Source organism: Pelobates fuscus, chromosome 4 (genome assembly GCF_036172605.1).
Source record: "Pelobates fuscus isolate aPelFus1 chromosome 4, aPelFus1.pri, whole genome shotgun sequence".
NCBI lineage: Eukaryota > Metazoa > Chordata > Amphibia > Anura > Pelobatidae > Pelobates > Pelobates fuscus.
Genome location: NC_086320.1, coordinates 356,107,774 through 356,130,284, shown reverse-complemented (window position 1 = coordinate 356,130,284; position 22,511 = coordinate 356,107,774). Strand labels below are relative to the sequence as shown.

The window sequence follows — 22,511 nt, the reverse complement described above, 5'->3', positions numbered from 1 at the left end:
TGTAACGTTAAAGCATCAGTTGAAATGTAAGTATATCATACAAACAGGTTTGGTTCATGCGTGAATTAGGATAGAGGCAACATAGTTAGCTAGTACATGTGTACCTGTTGATGTTAGACAGTTCGCTTATATGGTATAACCTGCTAGGGTAGCGTCGCTTATAGTTATATTTATTGCGCTTACGTTTATAAATGTGTGGTTTGCATTTAGTTTGCTATGTTCGCCTCATGCGCATAGCGGTGGGATTGACAGGTTGAGAATCTAGTAGAAGCAGCATTATGCGATGCAATGCAAACCAGTATTTATGGTACATGCCTATTTTGCGCATTAAAAAACAGACAAATGAATATCAAAATGAGGCAGAGTAGAGCTAAACACAAGTAAACAGGTGTAGTGAGTCTGACATACAGTGAGCTTTGGAGGGAGAGAGTCTCTGCATTGTGTGCAGGGTGTGGGCTGTAGGCCTCACCACGTGTCTGTCCATATTGCCTCAGCCGATGCCCGTCCTGGAGGCCATACATGCGTGCCTGGACGGGTGTTTGATGGCTTCTCCGGTCTGAGGCTCTGCTTCGGTCGTATTCTGTGGTGTGTTCACTTGTTGGGTTGTCATATTGTCGCCTGCGGGTGATAGGCCGGATCCATGAGGCCACCGTTTGGGCCGCTTGACGATAAGGCACTCCCCTGCTGCACAATATTGCACAGAAGCACAGGCTTAGTCGGTCCAAAGTTTCCAGGGGGTGGGAGGGTACCCTCGTGTTCCCACTCCTTGGTTCTCGCCAGGCGGCCATTTTGGGTGCACCTCGACGGTCCTGTGCCTTGGCATGCTTTGTGGCCGACATGACCCTACTGCCGTCTCGGCCCACCTGTCCTGTGTCTGAGGGTCCTGGAGCTGAGTCTGGCGCCCAAAGTCGCTGTCACACTCTCTCTCTCTTTCAATGCATTCCTATGGGAAACCGCGTTTCGGTTTACAAATTTTTTGCAATAAGAAACGTCCCGGAGAACGCATTAAATTTGTAAACCGAGGTCCCACTGTATAGCCAAACTGTATTTAACTATAGTGGGGTTGAGAAATTAATTCAGATAAGCCATTTTCAATTTCAAATTTTCTATTTAGATTTTGATTCCCCATATTGTCATTTAGTAGATAAACCTTTCATATTTTACTCTGTGCTATGTGGAATGCTGAAAATTACTGCTGCCATAAAACAATATTGTTCCTCTTTAATAGAGCTACATTTCTCTGTCAAAAAGTGTGTGCCGTTGCATATTTTTTTTTAAACATTCTGAGTTTTGTTCATTAAATAGGAAATTGTACACAATTGGAAAAGGGATTTTTTTTTATTGGTCAAAATACTAAAATTAGGAACAAAATTAATCTGGGTCTTCCTTAAAAAACCTGGCCTACATTTATAAAATACCTACTAAAGTTTTTCATCATTAGTGACTAAACTCCTTTGTTTTCCCAAACTCTTCATCCATTTTGTGAAACCTAGTTTTTGTGAGCAATCACAGCTAGGACATTTTGTAACTAATGTGCTTTGGCCTTTCATAATCACACGTTAAAGGGTAAACAGGACATGTGAATAAAGCCTACAGTTTATTTAACTTATCACTGAGCTGTGAAATGTGATTCTGAGTAAAATCAGGTAGAAGGAGCGCACACACACAGGAGAAATGTAGCATTTAAAAATAAATGTAGATAAAACTTTGTCTTTCTCCCACTGAGTTAGAGGTTAACCAGCAGCTTAGATACTGTGTTGCATACCACACTCCCTTTAGACAACAGCACACAGAGTGTCTGACTCAGCTCTGCAATGAAAAGACACCAGGCATCACATTACACCAGCCCACTGGGTTTCAGAAGCTGCCAAGGTAGGTGAAAGACTTTATGAATATGCAAATCAGGAAGTTTATAGATGACATGCCCATGCAAATCTCTAGTGATTGACAGCTGAGCAGATGATAATTATTTCCTATAGCAAAGTTAAAAAGGGTCTCAGATGACAGTCTCCCTCCAATCACTAAGGCTGTAAATCGAGTTTTTATATAATCGTTTTTATGTTACTTTTTAAGGGGTGGGGGAGCTTTTTTTTTCTTTTTTTTTTACCACTTCCTGAGGATTAGAAGGGAGGGTAGTGGGCGGTTCCCATGAACTCCCTATGATGGCCATTTTGTTTGAGGGCAGCATGGTTTATTTCTGCCAGTGAATGCTACAGGAGACCTTCCAGCAATCATTTATTGGAAGCAGACACTTATTGGGATTTATTGCATCGCTAAATGCCACATCTCTTCTACAGAGGTAGGTAACCCCCTCCCCATATCTATCAGCCTTCATAACACAATGTCTTTAAAAAATATACACAGCTTAGGTTGCTGATACATTGTTGCATATTTTTTTCGAACTTGCAATTCTCATGACATTGTTTCATTCTGATTAAAAATGTGGGGGATTGTGATTAATATTTTTTCTTTTTTTAATTATAATAAATCCTGATCCCTTTAAACCCTCATGTAAACAGAACAGACTATCCAGTTGCTTTATATTATTATAGGAGGTTAGATTGCAATTGACATTGTGTAAATAATGTAGAAGGGTTTTGCTCAGTAGGTAGCACAGTTTGGATTTGACATAAAAGCTGGATTGTGCTTCTATGATATGAGTATAAAATGGCATGCTGCCTTTTTTCCAAGCTGCAAAAGGGGGGGTGGGGGTTAGTGCACACTGGAGGGACACTGCCTTCTATCCAATCACCACCCTCCTGTTTGCCATTGCAAAGTTGTTAACCCCCAGAGTCTTGTGGCTCCTTTCTCTTCTAATCTTTTGGCTATTTTTTGTTTTACCTCTTTCTTAACAAAAGCTTGAAGATTGAGAAGGAAACCTTCCCTTTTATCAAGCAATATGGAACAAAGTAGAATGACTTGCTATTTGAAGATCTCTGGAAAGACATCTGCTTTGTGGATATTATTTGTTGGGTCAAAGATCTGCGATTTCTATCCTTGTAATTCGACTTTGTGGATTCTCATCCACCCTGCCTGCCTAGGAGGTGAGTTTATCATCTTGAGTAAATACGGTCAAGTTCATCTCAAAGTGATAGAAAGTCCAAGACAGATCAGTGTAATATCTTGTAAAATTGATTTCCTTTTTTATTTTATTTTTTTTCTCCTCATTGCATATTTTCATTGTGTATATTTTTAGAGTTAAAATATTTTAAACATAATATCCACCTTGAAAAACAAAATTAAAAACATTTTGGGTTTAAATATATATTTTTTAATTTTTTAAAAAATTATTATTTTATCTGTTTTATACATATTTATATTATATCACACAATGTAGAAAAAAAATCTATAAATCTGAAATGATATAGTATGTTCTTTACCTGCATACATAGAAAAGCAGATAGATATATGTGCGTTTTTTAATATGATTAATGTATATTTTTATATTTAGCTCTCATGACTAGACAAGGTGCAAAAAAAAAAAAAAAACAGCAACTGTGTCTAACAATATTTATTTCAGACATAAATTTATTAAAATAATCTGTGATAATAAAATACATAATCTAAACATCATTCATAGTTGTTTTGTTGCTGCTGTGGATATTTTGTTAACTAATCCACATCTTTGTTTAAGTATGGTGAAAGACTACACCGCCACAAGAAGGCTTATTATATTCTAAGTTCTGACTGGTACTAAATGGTGGCTATATCATTTCTTGTGAAGATCAGGTCGCTAGATGGTGATTAACAGAGCTTGTATGGCAAGGCTGGTTTGATTTACAGTTAAAATCCTTTTTCTATGCATTTGATCTGTTTCCTAAGGAACCTGATCAGGGAGACATTTTAGCATTTTAATTCCTTTTTTTTGTATATATTTTTTTTTTTGGTCATTTATTTTTGCACACGGTGGGAGTTTTTTTTATTTTATTAAATTTTTTTATTTTTTTTATTTTATACATTGATCTGTGTTGGTGGCGCTGTGCTGCTCTAAAACAATTTAATATGTCAGTTTCAGTAAAAAGAAAAGGGTAGAGAGGTGGGGGCAAGACTTGATCTGTGTATTTTATGTCGCCATAAGTGTGTGTGGGAGAATACAGGTGCTAAGCAAATAATCAGTAGAAAAACATTTAGAAAGAGAGATTTTTATTTGTATTTTTTTTTCTGCTAAAATTTGTAACCTAAAACTGACAAAAATCTGCATTTATTTTCAAACAATATGAGCAATAAGAGTGCACAAAGGAGGCAGTCTTCCATTTGCTTTCACTGATAACTGGGTTCTTTATAGTGTCTGGCTTTTTTAAAAAAAATTTTTTTTTTTTTTCCTTTTCGTTTCTTTTGCAATAGTTTTGGCAGATGAAAGATATTTTATATCTTTCTAATAATTTTAATGTTTTTTAATTGTTGTTCCCCTTAAGATCTGCTGCAATATGTGTTGATTTACAGCAATCTCCACCCTGAAAAGTTTTTTTTGAACAGATGTAATGTTAGCAAACTGCATGAAAGATGTCACACACACACGAAAAAAAACAAGATGAGACACAAAAAGTTGTGCACATTAGTTGTGTAATCAAAATCTCTCTTTACAGCGCAACCTAGGAAATTTAAATATAAAATAATAGATTTGTATTAAGCATGACCCATTCTCTGGTTGGTTTATAGTCATTTTAATAAGGATTTGTATGCATATATGTCTGTCGATGTTTATTAACACACATTTACAAAGCAAATATTTGTTGTTGCAGTTATTCTTTATAATGTTTTGAAATCCTGGTTAGTTTTTTTTTTTTTTTTTTTGAGGCAAGAGATCCTCCCCTCTTCAGTTGCACTTATAATGTAGAATTAACACTTCCTTGTTGCTGATGTCCATTTTGTCCAATCTGGATGGTGGTAAAAGGAAGACTGAGAGCACTTCACAGACTTCCCACTAACCACTGTCTAGGCAGGACAAAGCTGACACTGACCAGTCAAAAGCGTGAATTACTCATACTCAATACAATCAAAGAGATGGCGGTCTATGATTAATAAGGAAATCCACTAACCCAGGCCAGACTTGTACAAAAATACGGGTCAGACATTTCATGGCAGAGACGACCATAGAAGGGGCGGGGCTAGAGAGGGATCGTGTTATGTCCTCACCAATGACAAGCATGCTCACTGAAATGTGTGTGTTGGTTTGCTGTCCCACCAGAACATGAGCTGAAGTGCTCTAGGGTGGGAAAAATGTTTTTACACAGTGCAGGTAAATTAATAAGACACACTTGCGCTGTATTTTCTAGTAACTTGTGCCTGGTCTCCTCAAAAGTGGAATACCAGAGGACAAAAGCGGGACAGGGCTGGTAAAAAGGGTGTTGTGCATGTGTGAGGAGGCTGCCTGTGCATAATTGAAGTGGTCTGGGTGCTGTGTCCCTTTTGCACTTAGCGCTGCAATGTAAAACAATGCAGTTCCAGAGACCTGCAAGGTTTACACTACAGCTCTGTCTTCCCACAGTGGCTGTCTACCAGACAGCCTCTGTGGGCGCTTCCGGAATCGTAGTGAACTTTTGGTCGTTTATCTGACACTGGATGTCCTCACACTCTGCATGAGGACCTCCAGGGTTAGATTTTCCCCATAGAAAAGCATTGATTCAATGCTTTCCTATGGGGAGGTCTAATGCGCGCAGCATTTGCCGCTCATGCACATTAGACCATGCTCGTCACAGGACGGAAGAGGGGGCGGAGCTTCAACCCAGCACCAAGGGACATCTGCACTGGGATAAGGTATATAAAGAAAGGGTTTTTAACTCTCTATTTATTGAGTAGGAGGGGGCGCAAGGGAGGCAGAGGGATACAGTATCCCTTAATCGGTTGGCTATTTTTTGTGGCTGTATGGTGCATGTGTATGGGCGATGTAGTGTGTATTTGGGGTAGGATGAGCCTTTAATAATCTCCAAAAGAGGAGCTTGCTGACCCTGGTTATCTATTGGGCTGTGCACCTCATCCAGCTGCACAACATTAATATCTGTCTTGCGAGCTCTAGCACTTTTCAGAGTGTTGCTGTGGTAACTGCTACAATGCTCTGTTTGGCCAAAGCTTTCCATGCAGATATATACAGTCTGCATCTGGCAGAGGTGCAAACCAGAGGTTGCGCACTCTATCCCACTTTAGGACCCTCTACTGCATTACAGATCTCTGGGCCATTGAGTGAGCTCTGTGATAACCCACGAAGAGTCACAAAGTACTCTTTGGGTCGATGGTGTCCTTTGATCTCCCTTTTTGTCCTTGGCTCACTTGGAATTTGCCCAGTTTGCCCGATGGCCAGTCCAGGCCTGCTTCAAGCACCGTAACCACTACAGCCCGGTTAAACAACTTACCTGGTTGTTTACCTGGTTGTCTGGATTCTCCTGCATGAGAAGCCAGATTTCTCCCCTGAGCTAAGCATGGCCCAATATATGGCCATGCTCATTGGAGCTTGACATATTTACTAGGGTCCCAAGGGCTGCAGTTGCCCATATGACCCCAGATTAATTGTTAAACAGTTTGACTACTGGCTCTACGAGGGCGCGCCAGAGCATGATTGGCAGCATAACCACTACAGAAGGTTTTAGTTGTTGTTGTGCGTGGAGTGTTCCTTTTAAAGCGGTTCTACCACCTTCTGAGGTCTTAACATAATTTACACAAACCCTCGATGGTGACTTAGCCACTTGGTGTCTGGGGTGCTAGGCAAGGTAAGTTTTACTTGCTTGAATCTGACACTCTGGGCCACCACATTCTACACACGTCAGTGCTGTACTCTCTCATACGGGAAAGTACATCACTGAGGTCTATGGAGGATCCCGAGTGAAGTTCCATAGCTGTTGTCTTGTGATGAAGTAACTCCGCCTTTTTGTCAAGCGGAGGAAAAATGCATAAGGCATAATACAAAGTTCCTACTTTGTGTTATGTGTTTCTAGGAGAAACAGATTGGAAAAATAACAGATTGAAGTGAGGAGGAGAAATGGAACAGATTAGAAGCAAGGTAAGAAGAGGTCAGTTGTAGGCAACCTTCAGTACTCCAGATGTGTTGGACTACATCTCTCTTGATGCTTTATGGCTGTAGGGGAGATGTAGTGCACATCTAGAGTGTCAAAGATTGCCGACACCTTTCTGTCAGGTGCTTTAAAGGGACACAGTAGGCACCCAGACCACTTCTGCCCATTGGAGTGGTCTGGGTGCCAACTCCCACTACCCTTAACCCTGCAAGTGTAATTATTGCAGTTTTTATAAACTGCAATAATTACCTTGCAGGGTTAACTCCTTCTCTAGTGGCTGTATACTAGACAGCCACTAGAGGGCACTTCCTGCTCCATAGCACAGGAAACCTGTGCTAGAGCGTCGCTGGACGTCCTCGCGTTGTGTGAGGACCTCCAGCGTCGCTCAATTCCCCATATGCGCATTAGGTCTCCTCAGCCGGTGGGCGAGATCAGTCTCGCCCACCGGCTGACGTAAGGAAGAGGAGGAACGGTGGCGAGCAGAAACCACCGCCGAGGGACATTGGTGGGGGTCTCAGGTAAGTGACTGAAGGGGTTTTCACCCCTTTAGCAACCGGAGATGGGGTGTGGGAGGGAGAGGGGACCTGCAGTGCCAGGAAAACGGATTGTTTTCCTGGCACTGGAGTGTCCCTTTAAGTTCAGAATGATGTAGGAAACTCATTGGATCTGGTAGGAGCTGTGTTTTACTACTTGGAAATAATGAAGCATTTTTTGTATTGACTACTTTATGCAACTGCTCTTTGTTCATCTCTTTTGAGTGCCTGGTTGGAGTATACTTTACCTTCATGTATGTTTAAACTCTATATAGTAGGTCACTCTGCACAGCTAGGGATACCCCCAAACGATAAGGATGGTGAGTTGGTAGACCTCAATGCTGTATTTTCACGCATGCGCAAGAGTACAGTAGTGATAACTGTGCCCACAAGGGACAGGTACAGGTAATAACTCTCACCTTTATCTTCGATGAGGTGATTATGTTTCAGGGTTGCCAATTATACAGAACCTAGAGTCCTCATCTCCCGTGATCTCATCTCCCTTAGTTCTTTGCCATAGTTGTGGATTTGTGTATGGTGGTGGTGGGCGTATTCCTAAATAATGCAAAGACTCTATAAGTGACAATTCTGCTTTAAAGAGAATCTGTTATTTGTAGAGTGTGCGCAAAGCATGTTGACCTTTAGGTAGGTATTGCTAAAGTATGTACATTGAGCTAGTGAAACTGACAAAGTATCACGCATTAAAATGGATAAAGCCACCTGAGCATACAGCCACCCCGCCCCACAATCACGCACTTGGCATCACAGAATTCCCAACACACAGGTTCCATGGTTGGAATTTTGGGATGCTGATCACGTCATTTGGAACCTGGTCACCTGCACTCACAGCTCTGCTAGTCCCCAATAAATATAGCCTTTACTGCTAAGCTAACAGGCCGTTCACCTGTTTTCATCTTCATAACAAAATGGAAAACCATAGCTTTAATTCTTAACTCCTCCTACCAGGAAAACTGCTGTATAAAGAATTGGTCAATGGTAACTTTACTAGGTTTAAATAAAATTGAAATACAGATTACTATGAAAGAGGGAGATGTTATCCACTTGATGTGTGAATGAAGAGTGTGTGTTATTAGTAAAATATTGAGGAATGAATATCTAAAAGATCCTGCTTCCTATCACAACTACTTTATATGCAGTGTAGTTGCTGTGATTTTATTCCTCTACTAAAAGCATGTTGCACTTACTAGAGGAGTATAGGAAGATGTCACTCCTTTCTAATGTCAGTGTATTGGCAATGAAGCATCGGAATTCACAATCAAGGCTAATAGCAGTGAATGGTGGTTACATTGAAGCTGACAATGGGTGTTAGATTTGTGTAATGTCCATGAACTCTGGATAATGGCTGTGACCACGATGCAGAAGAGGAAGTAAGCATACAATTAATATCTTCTAAACCAATGGAAGATCTAGAATTTATCTTTATGATAGTCATTGCTTTAGGAGATATTATCAATAAAGGTGTACCTGTTATGCTGGGTTCACTTTAATGTCCACACTAAAAGTTTAGTGAAAAGATGATGGACCTTGGAATCCTGAAAAAATAGAATAAATAAAATTTTAAGTGATAAGTATGTTCTACATCCTGATTGTACATTTACATTTTTCAGAAATATATAAAACTAGCATGAAGACATTGTTTATTTTCACTGAAAGTTAAGTACAATTAGAAGATAAAACATAAGCAGATACGATGTCAAATTGACTATAGGTTTTCTTCTATATGTGGGAAGGAGGCTCAAATGGATTTCATTGTGACTTTTTGCCATTTCCCTTCCACTGCTGACGGGAGCCAGGATCTGCGTGCATGCCTCATAATAGATGGTGATTCCATCCCATGGACCATGTGCAATAATTTTTTAAGAATTTTACATTCTTACAGAATCTTTCATATAACTCTTATTTTGCCCTACACAGGAGCGTACCAGGGATGTGGCTCTTGGCAGATATACCTTGAGCTGAATATTAGGCTGAGTAGAATGTATTCTCAGAAGAGAGATTCAGGTATTTATACCTGACTTTCTTTCTCTCCGGATGCAATGTCTAACACCATATTTGAGGATAAGGTGAGAAAGGCGATTTTGCAAACAAAAAGAAAATACAAATTCCCCACAAGTGATCGTGCTTCAAAGCCTTTTAATGTTTTTTAATATTCTGTTTTTTTCTTCCTGTATTTAAAGAGGCACTCTGTTTGCCCAACCATATTAGGCCCTGGGACTGGTGCGACTTACCTATTCCAACATTGTGCCAGTCCTGCAGGGTCTTCTTTCACAGCAACGCCATATTTGTGTTTCAAAGATGGGGTCTAGGAATGTTCTGCCCTTACTTGGGCGTTCTCTTTAAATCACATGCATACCCAAGGCTTCCCTTGATCGCGCTGGACACAAAGTGTCGTGACGCACTGCTCCCAGAAATGATGCGACGCTGGACTGAATTGAGAACCACCAACTAAAAAACAAACAAAAAACAGGGCAGCAGGGGAGGGGATTTAAGACATCCGTATGGTGATGGGGAGTGACCAAGCCTCTTTAATAAATGTGTGTTTGAGATGTAGAAATCAAGACCCCTTTTCATGCAACTTAGTGCCTCCATGTTGGCTGCCTGTCCGTTATTGCTATGGGCTCTGCCCTTTGCGTCTGACAATTAGCACAGAGCATTCAGAGAAGAGGATATTACACGAAAACAATGTTTCATTTCCCCCTTTCGTTTTCATTTGCAATGTGTGCCCAGACTTTACCAGGTCTGAACTGGATTAAGATATGTGATTTCATAACTCTTTAAGGCAAATTTAAAATAAAGAGTATCAGATGGAAAAAAAGGTTGCCATAACGTATAGGTGATGGTCAAGAACCGACCATTGTTAGAGAACCTATATTTGCATATATGTATGTGCAATACGAGCAGCTGGCTGTAGAGGGCAAACACTCTGCAGAAGAAATGGCTGATGTAAATTTAGACACACGTCAGGTTGGCTCTGTTTCCAATTCAGCTTTATTGGGATAATTTGTGCAATTCCTGGAATTACGACCCCCTAAAGAAACTAGCTGAGGCACAGCTCCCCAGTGCAGTCTCACACTATTGGACACCAGGGCTTCCCATGTCAGCAAACTAGAAGGGGGCTTCTATTTAGTTACCTTAAGACCCCTCAACCCAGTGACCTGCTCAGCATCCCATACTACCCGCCCTGCCATAAAAAGCCACTGATTACGGAGAGTCTCTCGTTCCTCTGGTGGTTTGTCTTGGGTATATTTTTTTTCTGTTTCCTTGACTTTGGCATTCAACTTTGTGATCTCAACTATCCCTGACCTAGCAAGACTTGGAGCATCTTGTCTTTCACCACCTGGAAGGTATCCTATAACCGTAGCCATTCTAACGTCCAGTACATATGCCTGACTATAATTTTATCCTATATATCTGTCTCTGCCCTACATACCATAAATGTATCTCTGCCCTACCTGTGTGTGCTAGGTACTGCTGCATACCAACACAAGCTGTGTGATGCTGACCAGGTCATTTTAGGAGTGCCGCCAATCACCAGGTTCGAGTAAACGTAGTCTTTACCACTATATGGGGTTGGGGAGGGGGGTGGTGGTGAAATATCACTGCCTCCCCATACCAGAGGTCTGGTGACCCATGTAGGAAGTGGTGTAGTGTTCCACATCCATCCATCACACTACGGAAATACACCCTACATTCATACACACATTGACACTGTATACATACACACCACACAACTACATAACCTTTCATTCACTAACCTGATTCAAGCACTGAGATTCCTTGGCGCTGGATCTGGAGCGTCCTCTCGCGACAACAGCAAGCGCTGCACGCGCATAGGAAATGCTTCCCTGGGGGTTTTTCAAGATACGGGACATCCTCATGCAAAGTGCGAGGGCTTCTAGCGTCATTTCATGGAGTGAAACACCAGGAAGGGCCTCTAGTGGCTGTTTGGAAGATAGTGCAAATGATCCATGTCCCGTCAAATATGGAGGATCTACGTGCACAATCTATGGAAGATAGCCACTAGAGGATGAGTTAACCCTGCAATATAATTATTGAAGTTTTTCAGAAATGGCAACCATTAATATTGCAGAATAAAGGGGACAGGGGCACTTTAGCAATGATATAAAGTGTTCTCGGTGCCTATAGTGTCCCTTTAATTACAACTGACACGCAGCATGCCATCCACTGAAAATATTACAGTGAAAGAAATTTACACATAAATGGAAGGTGCTGACATTGGTCACTAAATGGTGAGTGAGCATACATGCGCACATGCTCTCATACCTCCATTGAAAATACTGTGAAAGCAGTAATTGGCTTATAAGCTTACTTTTAGCTTACGCTCTTAATGCATGAAACTGTGCTAAACACATGGCTGTTTATGACACCGTGCATCTCTTTTCATGTCCTGTCCGTCTGCAGGTACAAATTATCCATGACTCTCAAATATAGTGGATCATGTGCACACCATGCAATTAGTTGATTACTGTGGTCTGTAAAGTAACAATAATTGTGTGACATTGTTTTTGACATGAGCGATTTGGTACTACAGGTTGATCAAAAGAACAATACTGTAAACCCGTTTTAGGGTTCGTTTTTGATATTTTTAATGTGGCTCATGTCTTGGGTACAGTATACCTCCTAACAAAATGGCAAAAGATGCACATTATCATTACCAGGGTACGGGTTACAAGGTTAACTGTGGAGGAGGCTATTCTTGCTAATTTTAAGTTACTATTGGAACTACTCAGTAAATGACGATCTACGTGCAAATGTAATTTACATCAAGTCTAAATTCTTATTTACCCTGGATATTTGTAAAAATACTTGGTTATCGTACCTTAAAGATGCCATTTGTGCAAATGTTATTGACCCAGGGGTAGGCAGCGTTAAACACTCCAGTTGTTGTGGACGACATCTCCCATAAAGCTCACAGCCATAATGATGGCAAAGCATCAGTGGAGATATCATCCACAACATCTGGAGTGCCGAAGGTTGCCTGCCTTCTCTAAGGGGTTTATTCACCAACCAACAACTTGTACTAAATTTGATTTGCACATTTTAGCAAAAAAAAAAAAATCACTAAATGGGTAAAGGTCCACTATAAGTCTGGACAATCTATTTTAGCCTCAATATTCAATTCAAATTTTAAAAGGACACTGTAGTCACCCAGCCCACTTAAGCTCAATGAAGTGTTCTGGGTGCCAGGTCCCTCAGGTCCCTGCTATGTTTACATTAGGGGTTAAGCCAACCTCTAGTGTCTTCCTGACAGCCGCTAGAGGCGCTTCTGCGACGCTGGATGCGAATTTAGCATCCGTCGCGCAGGGCGTCCATAGGAAAGCATTGAGAAATGCTTTCCTGTGGACTGTTTGAATGCGTGCGTGGCACTTGCCGTGCATGCGCATTCAGCTCCACTCCACTCGGGAGCTGACATCGGCAGGGGAGGAGAAGTCACCAGCGCCGAGGGAGCCCGGCGCTGGATTAAGGTAAGTGGCTGAAGGGGGCACCCTCAGGGCACTATAGAGTCAGGAAAACCACTTTGTTTTCCTTACACTATAATGATCCTTTAATTCTAATTAACCCTGTGAATGAAAGACTTTTTTTCCTTCACCAACAAACTGTTTATTTACTATAATGTGAACTGCCATGAATTTCACATTTTATGACAAGACGGGGAGGCTTTGCGTTTACTTAACCATATTTAATGAATTTGCCTCCTATCTTTTAATAAAATGTTGATTATTTGGTCAAAGACGCCAGAATAATCCCTAATTTCAGGCCGAAGTATTGATATATTGCCCACGTCAATGTTTATTTATTTTAGTTTTTTTTTTTTTTTTTCTGACTAAACTTTTTTTTTTTCATTTTTTTTTAACGTTGAATTCCTGTCAGTTTCTACAGTTTAGCAAATGACCATGTAAATATTTTATTAGGCAGTTTATTAGCTCTAGCAGTGCTGTTATACATGGTTTCTGACACACTTTGTGGATGATTTTGTTGTTATGTGAACATATCACAGTATGAGTTTGAGTGATAAAATAAAGAGGTTTATGTTTTCGCGCGCCCCCCCGTGTCACGCGCGCTCCCGCTGGTGGTTGTGGACCGAGCGGGGTGGAGGGGGGTGGTAGGTGTCGCGCGCGCTCTCTCTCTGGCGTGCGGGCGCGCGATGCACTCTGGGAATGGCTGCGCAGCTCGGGTTGGCTGGGGGAGCAGACAGTGGAGTTTTAATGTCCGCCATGTTGGCCGTGGCGTATTGAAGAGGGAGGGAGAGTGGGAGACACCGAATCGCACAGAAAACCCGCCAAAAAAAAACCTCAGACCCACCGCGGGCACCGGGAGTGCCAGAAATCCATCCTCTCGCCCCCCCCATCCCCCCGTGTTACCCGACCCCCCCCCCCCCGCCCCCCTCACACGGCGATCACGGGGGGTCCTCCATGAGAGCGTGGCACCGGAGGCTCTGCCCGCTCCTCCTCCCGCTCGGTCGCCGCATGGCCGCTCGGTGGCGGTGGTAGACCGAAGATGAGCAAGCTGTCGTTCCGGGCGCGGGCGCTGGACGCGTCCAAACCGCTCCCCGTCTTCCGCTGCGAGGACCTGCCGGACCTGCACGAGTACGCCTCCATCAACCGGGCCGTGCCGCAGATGCCGACCGGCATGGAGAAGGAAGAGGAGTCGGTAATTCCCGGGGGGGGGGGGGGGGGTTGTTATTGCTGTGGGGGGAGGTGGTGGGGTTTATATTCTCCCCCGGTCTCCAGTCTGCGCAAGCTTACACAAAATGGCCGCCATTTTATCACCCCCCCCCCGGCCCTCTGAGGGGTGGCCCCCCATTTCCTGACCCCTGAGATCCCCCAGGGCATGGCTGCACCCCCGGCAGTGTGAGTGTGACCGAATGCAGTGAGCTGGCGGCAGCCACGGCCGGTTTGCAGGTCGTTTCGGAGACCTGGAAAGCACAAAGGGGTCACGTGACCGGCCGCTGTCCGCCATTTTGTTGTGTGTGGATCTCTCTCTCTCACTGTCTTTGGGCTGGGCCTTGCTCTGTGTGTGACAGGAGGGTGCAGTACCGAGCTGCGGCCGCTGGGAGGAGCCCGAGAGGCAGGAGTCGGCTCACATTGTGAATTGTTTGTGTACATTTTATGGGACTGACAGGCAGGATGGGGAATTGGGCCTGATTGTTATTATCAGGCTGGATTTATAAATCAGGGGCCACTTTTTAAGCTGCTACTGCTGCTTTCCTCTATTTGAGCTACTTGTGGAAAACATTCAGATTAACTTAGTAGAAGCTTGTGTAATAATTGAAACCAGGAATTATTAAAGCCCACAAATGGTTGGTTACCCATTCTGTTTTCAGTAGGTAGTAATAATTTTGAGAGCGGTATGTAATATACAAAAGATCGTGTTAGATTGTTTACTGAAGCAGCACTTTCTGGCAGTGGGTGTTTTGCGGGATTTATTAGGTTGTATACTTTATTATGTTTCAGAAGTGAGTTGCTGAGCTAACTTTTAGGAATTAAGAATGGGTTCCAAAATTGTCAGGCATGTGCTTAATTTTTGAGTTCATGTTCAAGATTTTATATATGACTAGATCCGCTGTGGGCAGCATATCAAAACAACCCCTTTTATAGGATATATTGAACTTGTGAGCTGAAAGAAAGGATTCCATTGCCTTGATTAGTTGGCAGACTTAATCCCTGCAGCATTTGTTTACTACATAATTTAAGGCAGCACCGTTCATGTCCTGTCCACAAAGTTATATTTGTCCAAAAAAATGGTAGTTCTGGTAGTGCTTAGTATAGGCACCAAGCAGGGCTTACATGGAAAACTATTTTATAACAGAATCCAACTTGCCGCACTTAATTTGCAGTATGTCTGTGTGTATGCAAGTGTACTATTGTATCCTTGTCAGGGCTATTCATTGAAGTGAGATTTCAAATTTAAGACCAGAGTAGCCGAACAGGAATGCATAGCTTAGAGTTTTTAAATTTGGATTCTTTAGATTTGAAATCGGCTTTGTATTCTCACTTTAATAAATAACCCTGTGTGAATGTGTCCTATGTGTTTACCTCTGTTAAATACCAACATTTTCTAACAGAAAATTTTCACTCGAGCCTTGGGGTATCCAATCTTGGGTTTTCGGTTTCATTTATACTTAACTTCATTGCTATACACATACCTACTCTTTTGCATTATTTTCTGCAGTATCTAGTTATAGGGACACTATAGTCACCAGAACAAATACAGCTTAATGTAGTTGTTCTGGTGAGTATAATCCATTGCCTTCAGGCATTTTAATGCAAACAATGCCTTTTCAGAGAAAAGGCAGTGTTTACATTGCCCCTAGGGACACCTCCAAGTGGCCACTCCTCAGATGACCACTGGAGGTGCTTTCTGGGGCAGTGCTGCACAGTAGGCAGATCTGCCGTTCAGCGTCTCCACGCTCTGCATGGGGACGCTGAGTTTTCCCTCATAGAAATGCATTTATTCAATGCATCTCTATGAGGAGGTGCTGGTTGGCCAAAAGGGCGTTTGGCCCTGCCTCTTACCGATTTTTAGCCAATCCAATGCTTTCCCATTGACTAAAAATGGGAAATTCTGATTTCTGTTTAGGTGGCTTGCCCCTCTTAGTCCCCGTAAAAGGTAATAAAACTTACCTTATTTCCAGCGCAGCGCAGGTCCAATCTTCCTTTTGCTGACATCAGAATTTCATCTCAGCCTATCCAGTGCTTTCCCATAGGGAAATCATTGGATTGGCTGAAATCAGCACGATGGGGGTGGGGCCAAACTCTGGCTTGTCCACTCAGCATCTACTCTGAGATGCCATGCAGCTCTATGTAGAAAGTTCAGCATGGAGACACTGAACGGCAGTGCTGCACATTGTGCAGCACTGCCCCAGAAAGCACCTCCAGGGCAATGTGAATATTGCCTTTTTTTCTGAAAAGACAAGTGTTTACTGCAGGTAATGATTATGCTCACCAGAACTATATTAGGCTGTAGTTCTGGTGACTATAGTGTCCCTTTTAAAGGTGGGCTGCCACTGACCAAGTAACTGCACAGGGTGGTGACTAACCCTCATATATGACTTGCTCTCATTTTATTATTCCCCTATTCACTATACTTTAACTTTTTGTTATTGCTGGTAATAATTTACATATATTATGATTTCTAAGATTCCTGTAATGTAGTTGATAGGCTGTAGAGCCGTTACCAAAATGTTACTTAATGTTTGCTTTAAACTTCTGTTTTATTCTGATTCCCCAAGTCTGTTTTTTTTATTCTTCATTTATGATTATGCAAGATCAATGGCAGTGAGTTGCTATGGAAACAGATGTAGTGGCTGCTTATAATCTTGGTAATGCTTACTGTACACGTTAAGTGCCCCCCCCCTGCTCTTCCTTCTCCCCCACCCCCCACTACTTCACTCTTTTTTTTGTCTTCTAATCTAGAGAACCGTGTCAGTTATTTTAATATATTTTCATCAGATTCAGATTGGGGGTTGGTTGCAGTAGCACATATTGGTATGAGCAAGCCTGGTGTTTAGCTTTCTGTTTCGATTTGCATGTCATTTTAATTCATTTAATTTTTTTTTTTTTTTTTTTTTTTTTACTGAATCAACTGATAGTGTTATCACGGTTTATGGATGGGGGTGTCCACTCCCTCCATGTGGGCCACATTGTTTATTTAGAAGGTGTTTCCAAGTACTCACAACTTTGCATAGTTAAAAAGTCTTCGCTTTTAGAAAAAATTAATACAGAACTCTCGTTCCAGGCGGACTACATTTTACAACCAGTATCTGCATGCACAATGCAAACAAAGCTTTCTCCTCTCATTGGAGAGCTCTGCAGTGGACTAGAATGTATAGATAGGGGCTATGTTGACAGTTGCTCATAGCCAACTTGGCTATGGGCATACTGATGGCTTTCATGCTACAACTGTTATCAAGTTACAGAGTTGTTCCAAGCAGGTGTAGATCAATGCCTGCTAGAGTCTCTTCTTAATGGGGGAAGGACCCATTAAACAGTGCATCTGTGAATTTTATTTTATTTTTTTACAGTTTTTCTTAGCTTCTTTCCTATGTGTTCTAGTTTTTCCATTTGGGGTTTGGGAGGGAGGTCATTTTACTTAATTTTTCTTGTGAGTGGATTACTTTTTCTCTCCCTTCCTGTTAGCACAAAATCGGCACATGTACAACAGTTGCTGTAAATGGAGCTATCTGATGTACTGATTACCCGATCATATACTCCTCCGAGAAAAGCAGTAGAGTCTACTAATGATTACCTCTAGAAGCTCTCATTACCACTTGAACAATTGTTCATGTGGAGTGAATCAGGAAGCTCTCCTGGCTGTCAGTTTGTCCGTCTGGGGGCGTTCCTTAATTGACAAAAGTGCAGATTAATTTTGAAAAGGAAGGAATGGGAGGTCATGTATTTTACCCTTAAGAACTTTAGCAATCTAAATCTTTAGGAATGTGGAGTGTCCCTTTAAGTGTGCAGTTATTCAGCTTTTATAAATGTGCACTAATTTGTCATCTTTAGCCCAACACAATTAAATAAAAGTGTGAATATCCTTCTAGGCTGATGGAATATGTCCTCGACCTAGATGGACCTCTGTTGTCTTTACCAGCATGTGGATTAACAAAAACTGGTATGCTGATACCTAGTTACATCTCCTATGTTTTGTAATAAAATGAATACGCTTGTTTATTGTTGTGATTCAGTATCTTCCAGAAAACTTAAAGTTGAAAGGGTAATATGGAAGTTCACATTAGCCAAGCAATTATTGAAAGGACAGGCATGTAGCCCCTTACTTTGAAATTACTCAGACTCCTATCTCAATAACGCTGGCATGTAGAGATTATGGCGCCTTAAAGGACCATTATAGGCACCCAGACCACTTCATCTTAATGAAGTGGTATGGGTGCCAGGTCCATCTAGGATTAACCCTGCCTGCTGTAAACTGCTATGTTTACATTAGGGTTAATCCAGCCTCTAGCGGCTGTCTCATTGACAGCCGCTAGAGGCGCTTCTCACTGTGACTTTTCACAGTGAGAAGACGCCAGCGTCCATAGGAAAGCATTGAGAATGCTTTCCTATGGACTGGCTGAATGCGCACAAGGCTCTTGCCGCGCATTCAGCCGATGACGGCCAAAGGAGGAGGAGAGTCCTCAGCGTTTTTAACCCCCTTTAGCCCGGCGGGAGTGTTTTCCTGCCAATATAGTGGTCCTTTAACCTCTCTTTATTAGCTGAGGCTCTGAATCTGATGTAGAGCTTTGAAACCATTAAATCAACTGTGTAACCTGTAGACAATGGCATGTTTTTTTTGGTATCCATATTGCAGAAGAATTGGGATGTTTATTCCCAACTGTGTTTTTGGAGGAATAAACTAGAATTCATAGATACAGGGTGATTACATATAGTAGCTACTGAATACTTGCACATAACATCTGTACAACAAGGCAAAGTTTTAAAAAAAAAAGTCTTGCTCAGCTGTGTTTGACAATAGCATTCACTGTTAGAGGTACTCTGTAAGGGGAAGAGGGGTTCATGTTTTGGGTTTATTTATCTTTTTTCCTTTCTTCTCACCACAGATTGAAACAGGGCATATTTTCCTATTTTTTAGAAATACTCTGTATGGAATATAGATTTTAAAGGGACACTATAGTCACCAGAACAACTACAGCCTAAAGTATTTGTTATGTGGAGTATAATCATTATATGCACTTATGCAGGCATTTTCATGCAAACACTGCCTATCAGTGTTTACATTGCACCGAGGGACACCTCCAAGTGACCACTCCTCAGATGGCCACTGGAGGGGCTTCCTGGCTCAGTGCTGCACAGTAGGCAGCACTGCCATTCAGCATCTCCACGCTCTGAATGGGGACGCTGAATTTTCCTCAGAGATGCATTGATTCAATGCATCTCTATGAGGAGGTGCTGATTGGCCAAATTGTATTTGGCCCGACCTTTGCTGATTTTGTGCATTATCTTTAGTAGAACAACCTATGGCAAGATAATATGAATACATCCCTCCTGTCAGCATAGTTTTATTGAATATTTATTTGCTATCAACTTGGAAATATAATCTTGAAACTAAAACATGCAGACTGGTAAATAACAATGTGTGTGAGACGGATGGATGGATATATATATTTATGATAAATGCTAGTGGTTTCCTTTCAGTAAATGCAGTGATTTTTGTTAGATTTGGCAATCTGCAAAAATACATTTGGTGAGTAAGCTTTTCATTTCAGAACCGGTCAATTATCCTAAAGGCGGACAAACTAAATCAATAAGCTTTATTTCCTGAGCCATTTAATTAAAGCTTTATGCATGATGAATTTTACTATCCTTCATTGCATAATAGCAAAGTTAAATTACTGCAATCTAATTAGCTCTTCCAGCTATGTTGTAGTGACGAACTTGATTTAAAGTAGACTTGGCACTGTATTTTTATTTTTTTTATTTTTATAAAAGGTTCTGTATTAAAGTTTCTCATTACCAATGATGGTAATGGTATTTACGGTAAGTTTGAATTTAGCTACAATTGGTTGTTTTCCAAGAGTTGCAGCAGAAAACCAAATTATGAATGTTTGCAATAATATGGCACCAAATGTCTGTGAAATTCACATGGTAGTCTTTAGATGTATGTGAAAAACAACGTGCTAGATTTGGCAGAGATGTATGATGGAACAACCAAGGTCGATAGCCTATGTTGTCTCATTTTTGAAAATGGTCTGCTATGGTGGGAGCAAAGTGCAGATTAGGGACTTATATTTTGTTCCAAAAGTGACATTAGCCCAATAAATCGGTGTGAATTGCAAATCTAATTACTGAAATTGATGTGTCTTATTTGTGACGGCAAATAAGAACCGTTCAGTCCATCTAGTCTGCTCAATTTTTTAAATACTTTCATTAGTCCCTGGCCTTAACTTATAGCTAGGATGCCTACCCCACGCATGCCTTAACTCCTTTATTGTGTTAACCTCTACCACTTCAGCTGGAAGGCTTATTCCATGCATCCACTACCCTCTCAGTAAAGTAATACTTCCGGATATCATTTTTTAAACCTTTGCTCCTCTAATTTAAGACTGTCCTCTTGTTGTGTCTGTGTCCTCTGTAACTTGACTTCTCCAAAATCCAGCAAATGTCTACCCGAGTATGGGTAATCGCTGTAGAAAGGGTCCAATGTAAGTTGCCATAATTCAAATCCTGTGCTCTTTAAAGTGGCGCGCACACACACACAATCTGGCAGAGCTTTGTGATATAAACATTTCATAAAGTGTGAAAATGTGCTTGTTGAAATGAAATGTGGAGTCTGTCTATGAATATATACTTCTGGATTGGATGACTGCTATTAACATTATATTCCCCACATAAAAATTCTGTAAATGTTAAACTTTAAAACCGTAATTCATGGAGGCAATCTGAAAAAAATAAATCTATTTTGCTTTATTTGTCTTAAGCTGTACTAGTTGTCTAGAAATGCACAAAATTGCATATTTTGGAATCTTCCTTAGAATATATTCACTCTTAAAGGGAAACTCAAGTGGCAGGAAAACAATCTGTTTTCCTGGCACTGCAGGTTCCCTCTCCCTCCCACCCCCCAATCCCCGGTTGCTGAAGGGGTGAAAACCCCTTCAGTAACTTACCTGAGGCAGCGACTATGTCCCTCGTCGCTGCTTCTCGCGCCGCTCCTCCTTCTGACTGTGTCAGAGAACTAATGCGCATGCGCGGCAATGCCGCGCATTAGCGCTCCCCATAGGAAAGCATTGAAAATGCATTTCAGTGCTTTCCTATGGGGAAATGAGCGATGCTGGAGGTCCTCACACAGCGTGAGGACTTCCAGCGACGCTCTAGCACAGGTTTCCTCTAGTGCCCTCTAGTGGCTGTCTAGTAGACAGCCTCTAGAGGTGGAGTTAACCCTGCAAGGTAATTATTGCAGTTTATAAAAAAACTGCAATAAATTACACTTGCGGGGTTAAGAGTAGTGGGAGTTGGCACCGAGACCACTCCAATGGGGCAGAAGTGGTCTGGGTGCCTGGAGTGTCCCTTTAATATTAACTATTTCTTTAAATAGGCACCAGAAGGAAACCCTTTCAATCCTTTAGAAGAGGTTTATAATATTTACACGGGCACTTAATGAGAGCTGAAATAACAGTGGAACACACATGAGTTTAATTTTCAGTCAAATGTTAACTTACTTTAGAAGTTTTATCTCCTGATCTGAAAATTGCATATATTCACACAAAGGAGGCTCCTGCAGGGTCTGATAGGCTATTCACCAAGAAGACGTTCTAAATTAAACAGAATGGGCAATTAAGGAAATGTAAACATTAGATGTGGCTAGGAAAGTTATACACTTATACACATACAGGAACACATACGTGTGACTGTGACTAGGGCTGTATAAAAAAGGTGATATAACTCCTTACTTGATATCTTTTGGGCTCTGAAAGCATTATCCAGATTTCTCTATTGGCCACTGGCTGACCGTTTAAGGGTCAATTCTTTATGGGTTGACTATCCATAGAGAACATATTCAAAAATTACAGCACTACCTCATTTATATTGTATGCTCATTTGTGCCCACTTTGTGTTGGATGCACTACTTGTAAGGCTTGCTATCATTCTTGAAAGTTAAAGAAAAAAGTAAAATAAAGTCTACCTGCAATAAAATTAGACTAAAAATGAATTGGTCTTAATATTTTCAGAATAACTAGCTTAAAAATATATTTGTAATGATCAGGGTTTTCAAATGATATATCAATATTATAAAATCCTGCAATTTTATTTTTCATGGTTTCATTGGTTTAGCCTGTTTAACACAGATATATTAATAATATTTATTAATACTTTGTGGAACACACCTTGAACATTCTTGAACCTTTTTAGTTACAGCAATTTTATTTTCTTCCTGCCCTCATTTCAGACGTGTGTGTGTATATATATTATTTATT

General features: G+C 41.3%; 1 protein-coding gene across 3 annotated transcripts in view; it reads left to right on the top strand.

The window, feature by feature from the left end:
• Positions 1 to 2,186: 2,186 nt before the first annotated feature.
• EPC1 (enhancer of polycomb homolog 1) overlaps positions 2,187 to 22,511 on the top strand; it is a 72,367-nt gene continuing 52,042 nt past the window's right edge. The window contains exons 1-2 of one of the 3 annotated variants that reach the window (XM_063452623.1): positions 2,187 to 2,299; positions 2,859 to 3,044. Coding sequence is in view for 1 of the 3 variants with exons in the window: in XM_063452621.1 (XP_063308691.1) it covers positions 14,081 to 14,233 (153 nt within the window). In the remaining 2 variants the exon portion in view is untranslated. Of the gene's footprint in view, positions 2,300 to 2,792; positions 3,045 to 13,996; positions 14,234 to 22,511 lie in introns of those variants that run through there. The other 2 variants (XM_063452622.1, XM_063452621.1) reach the window with 2 other exon arrangements.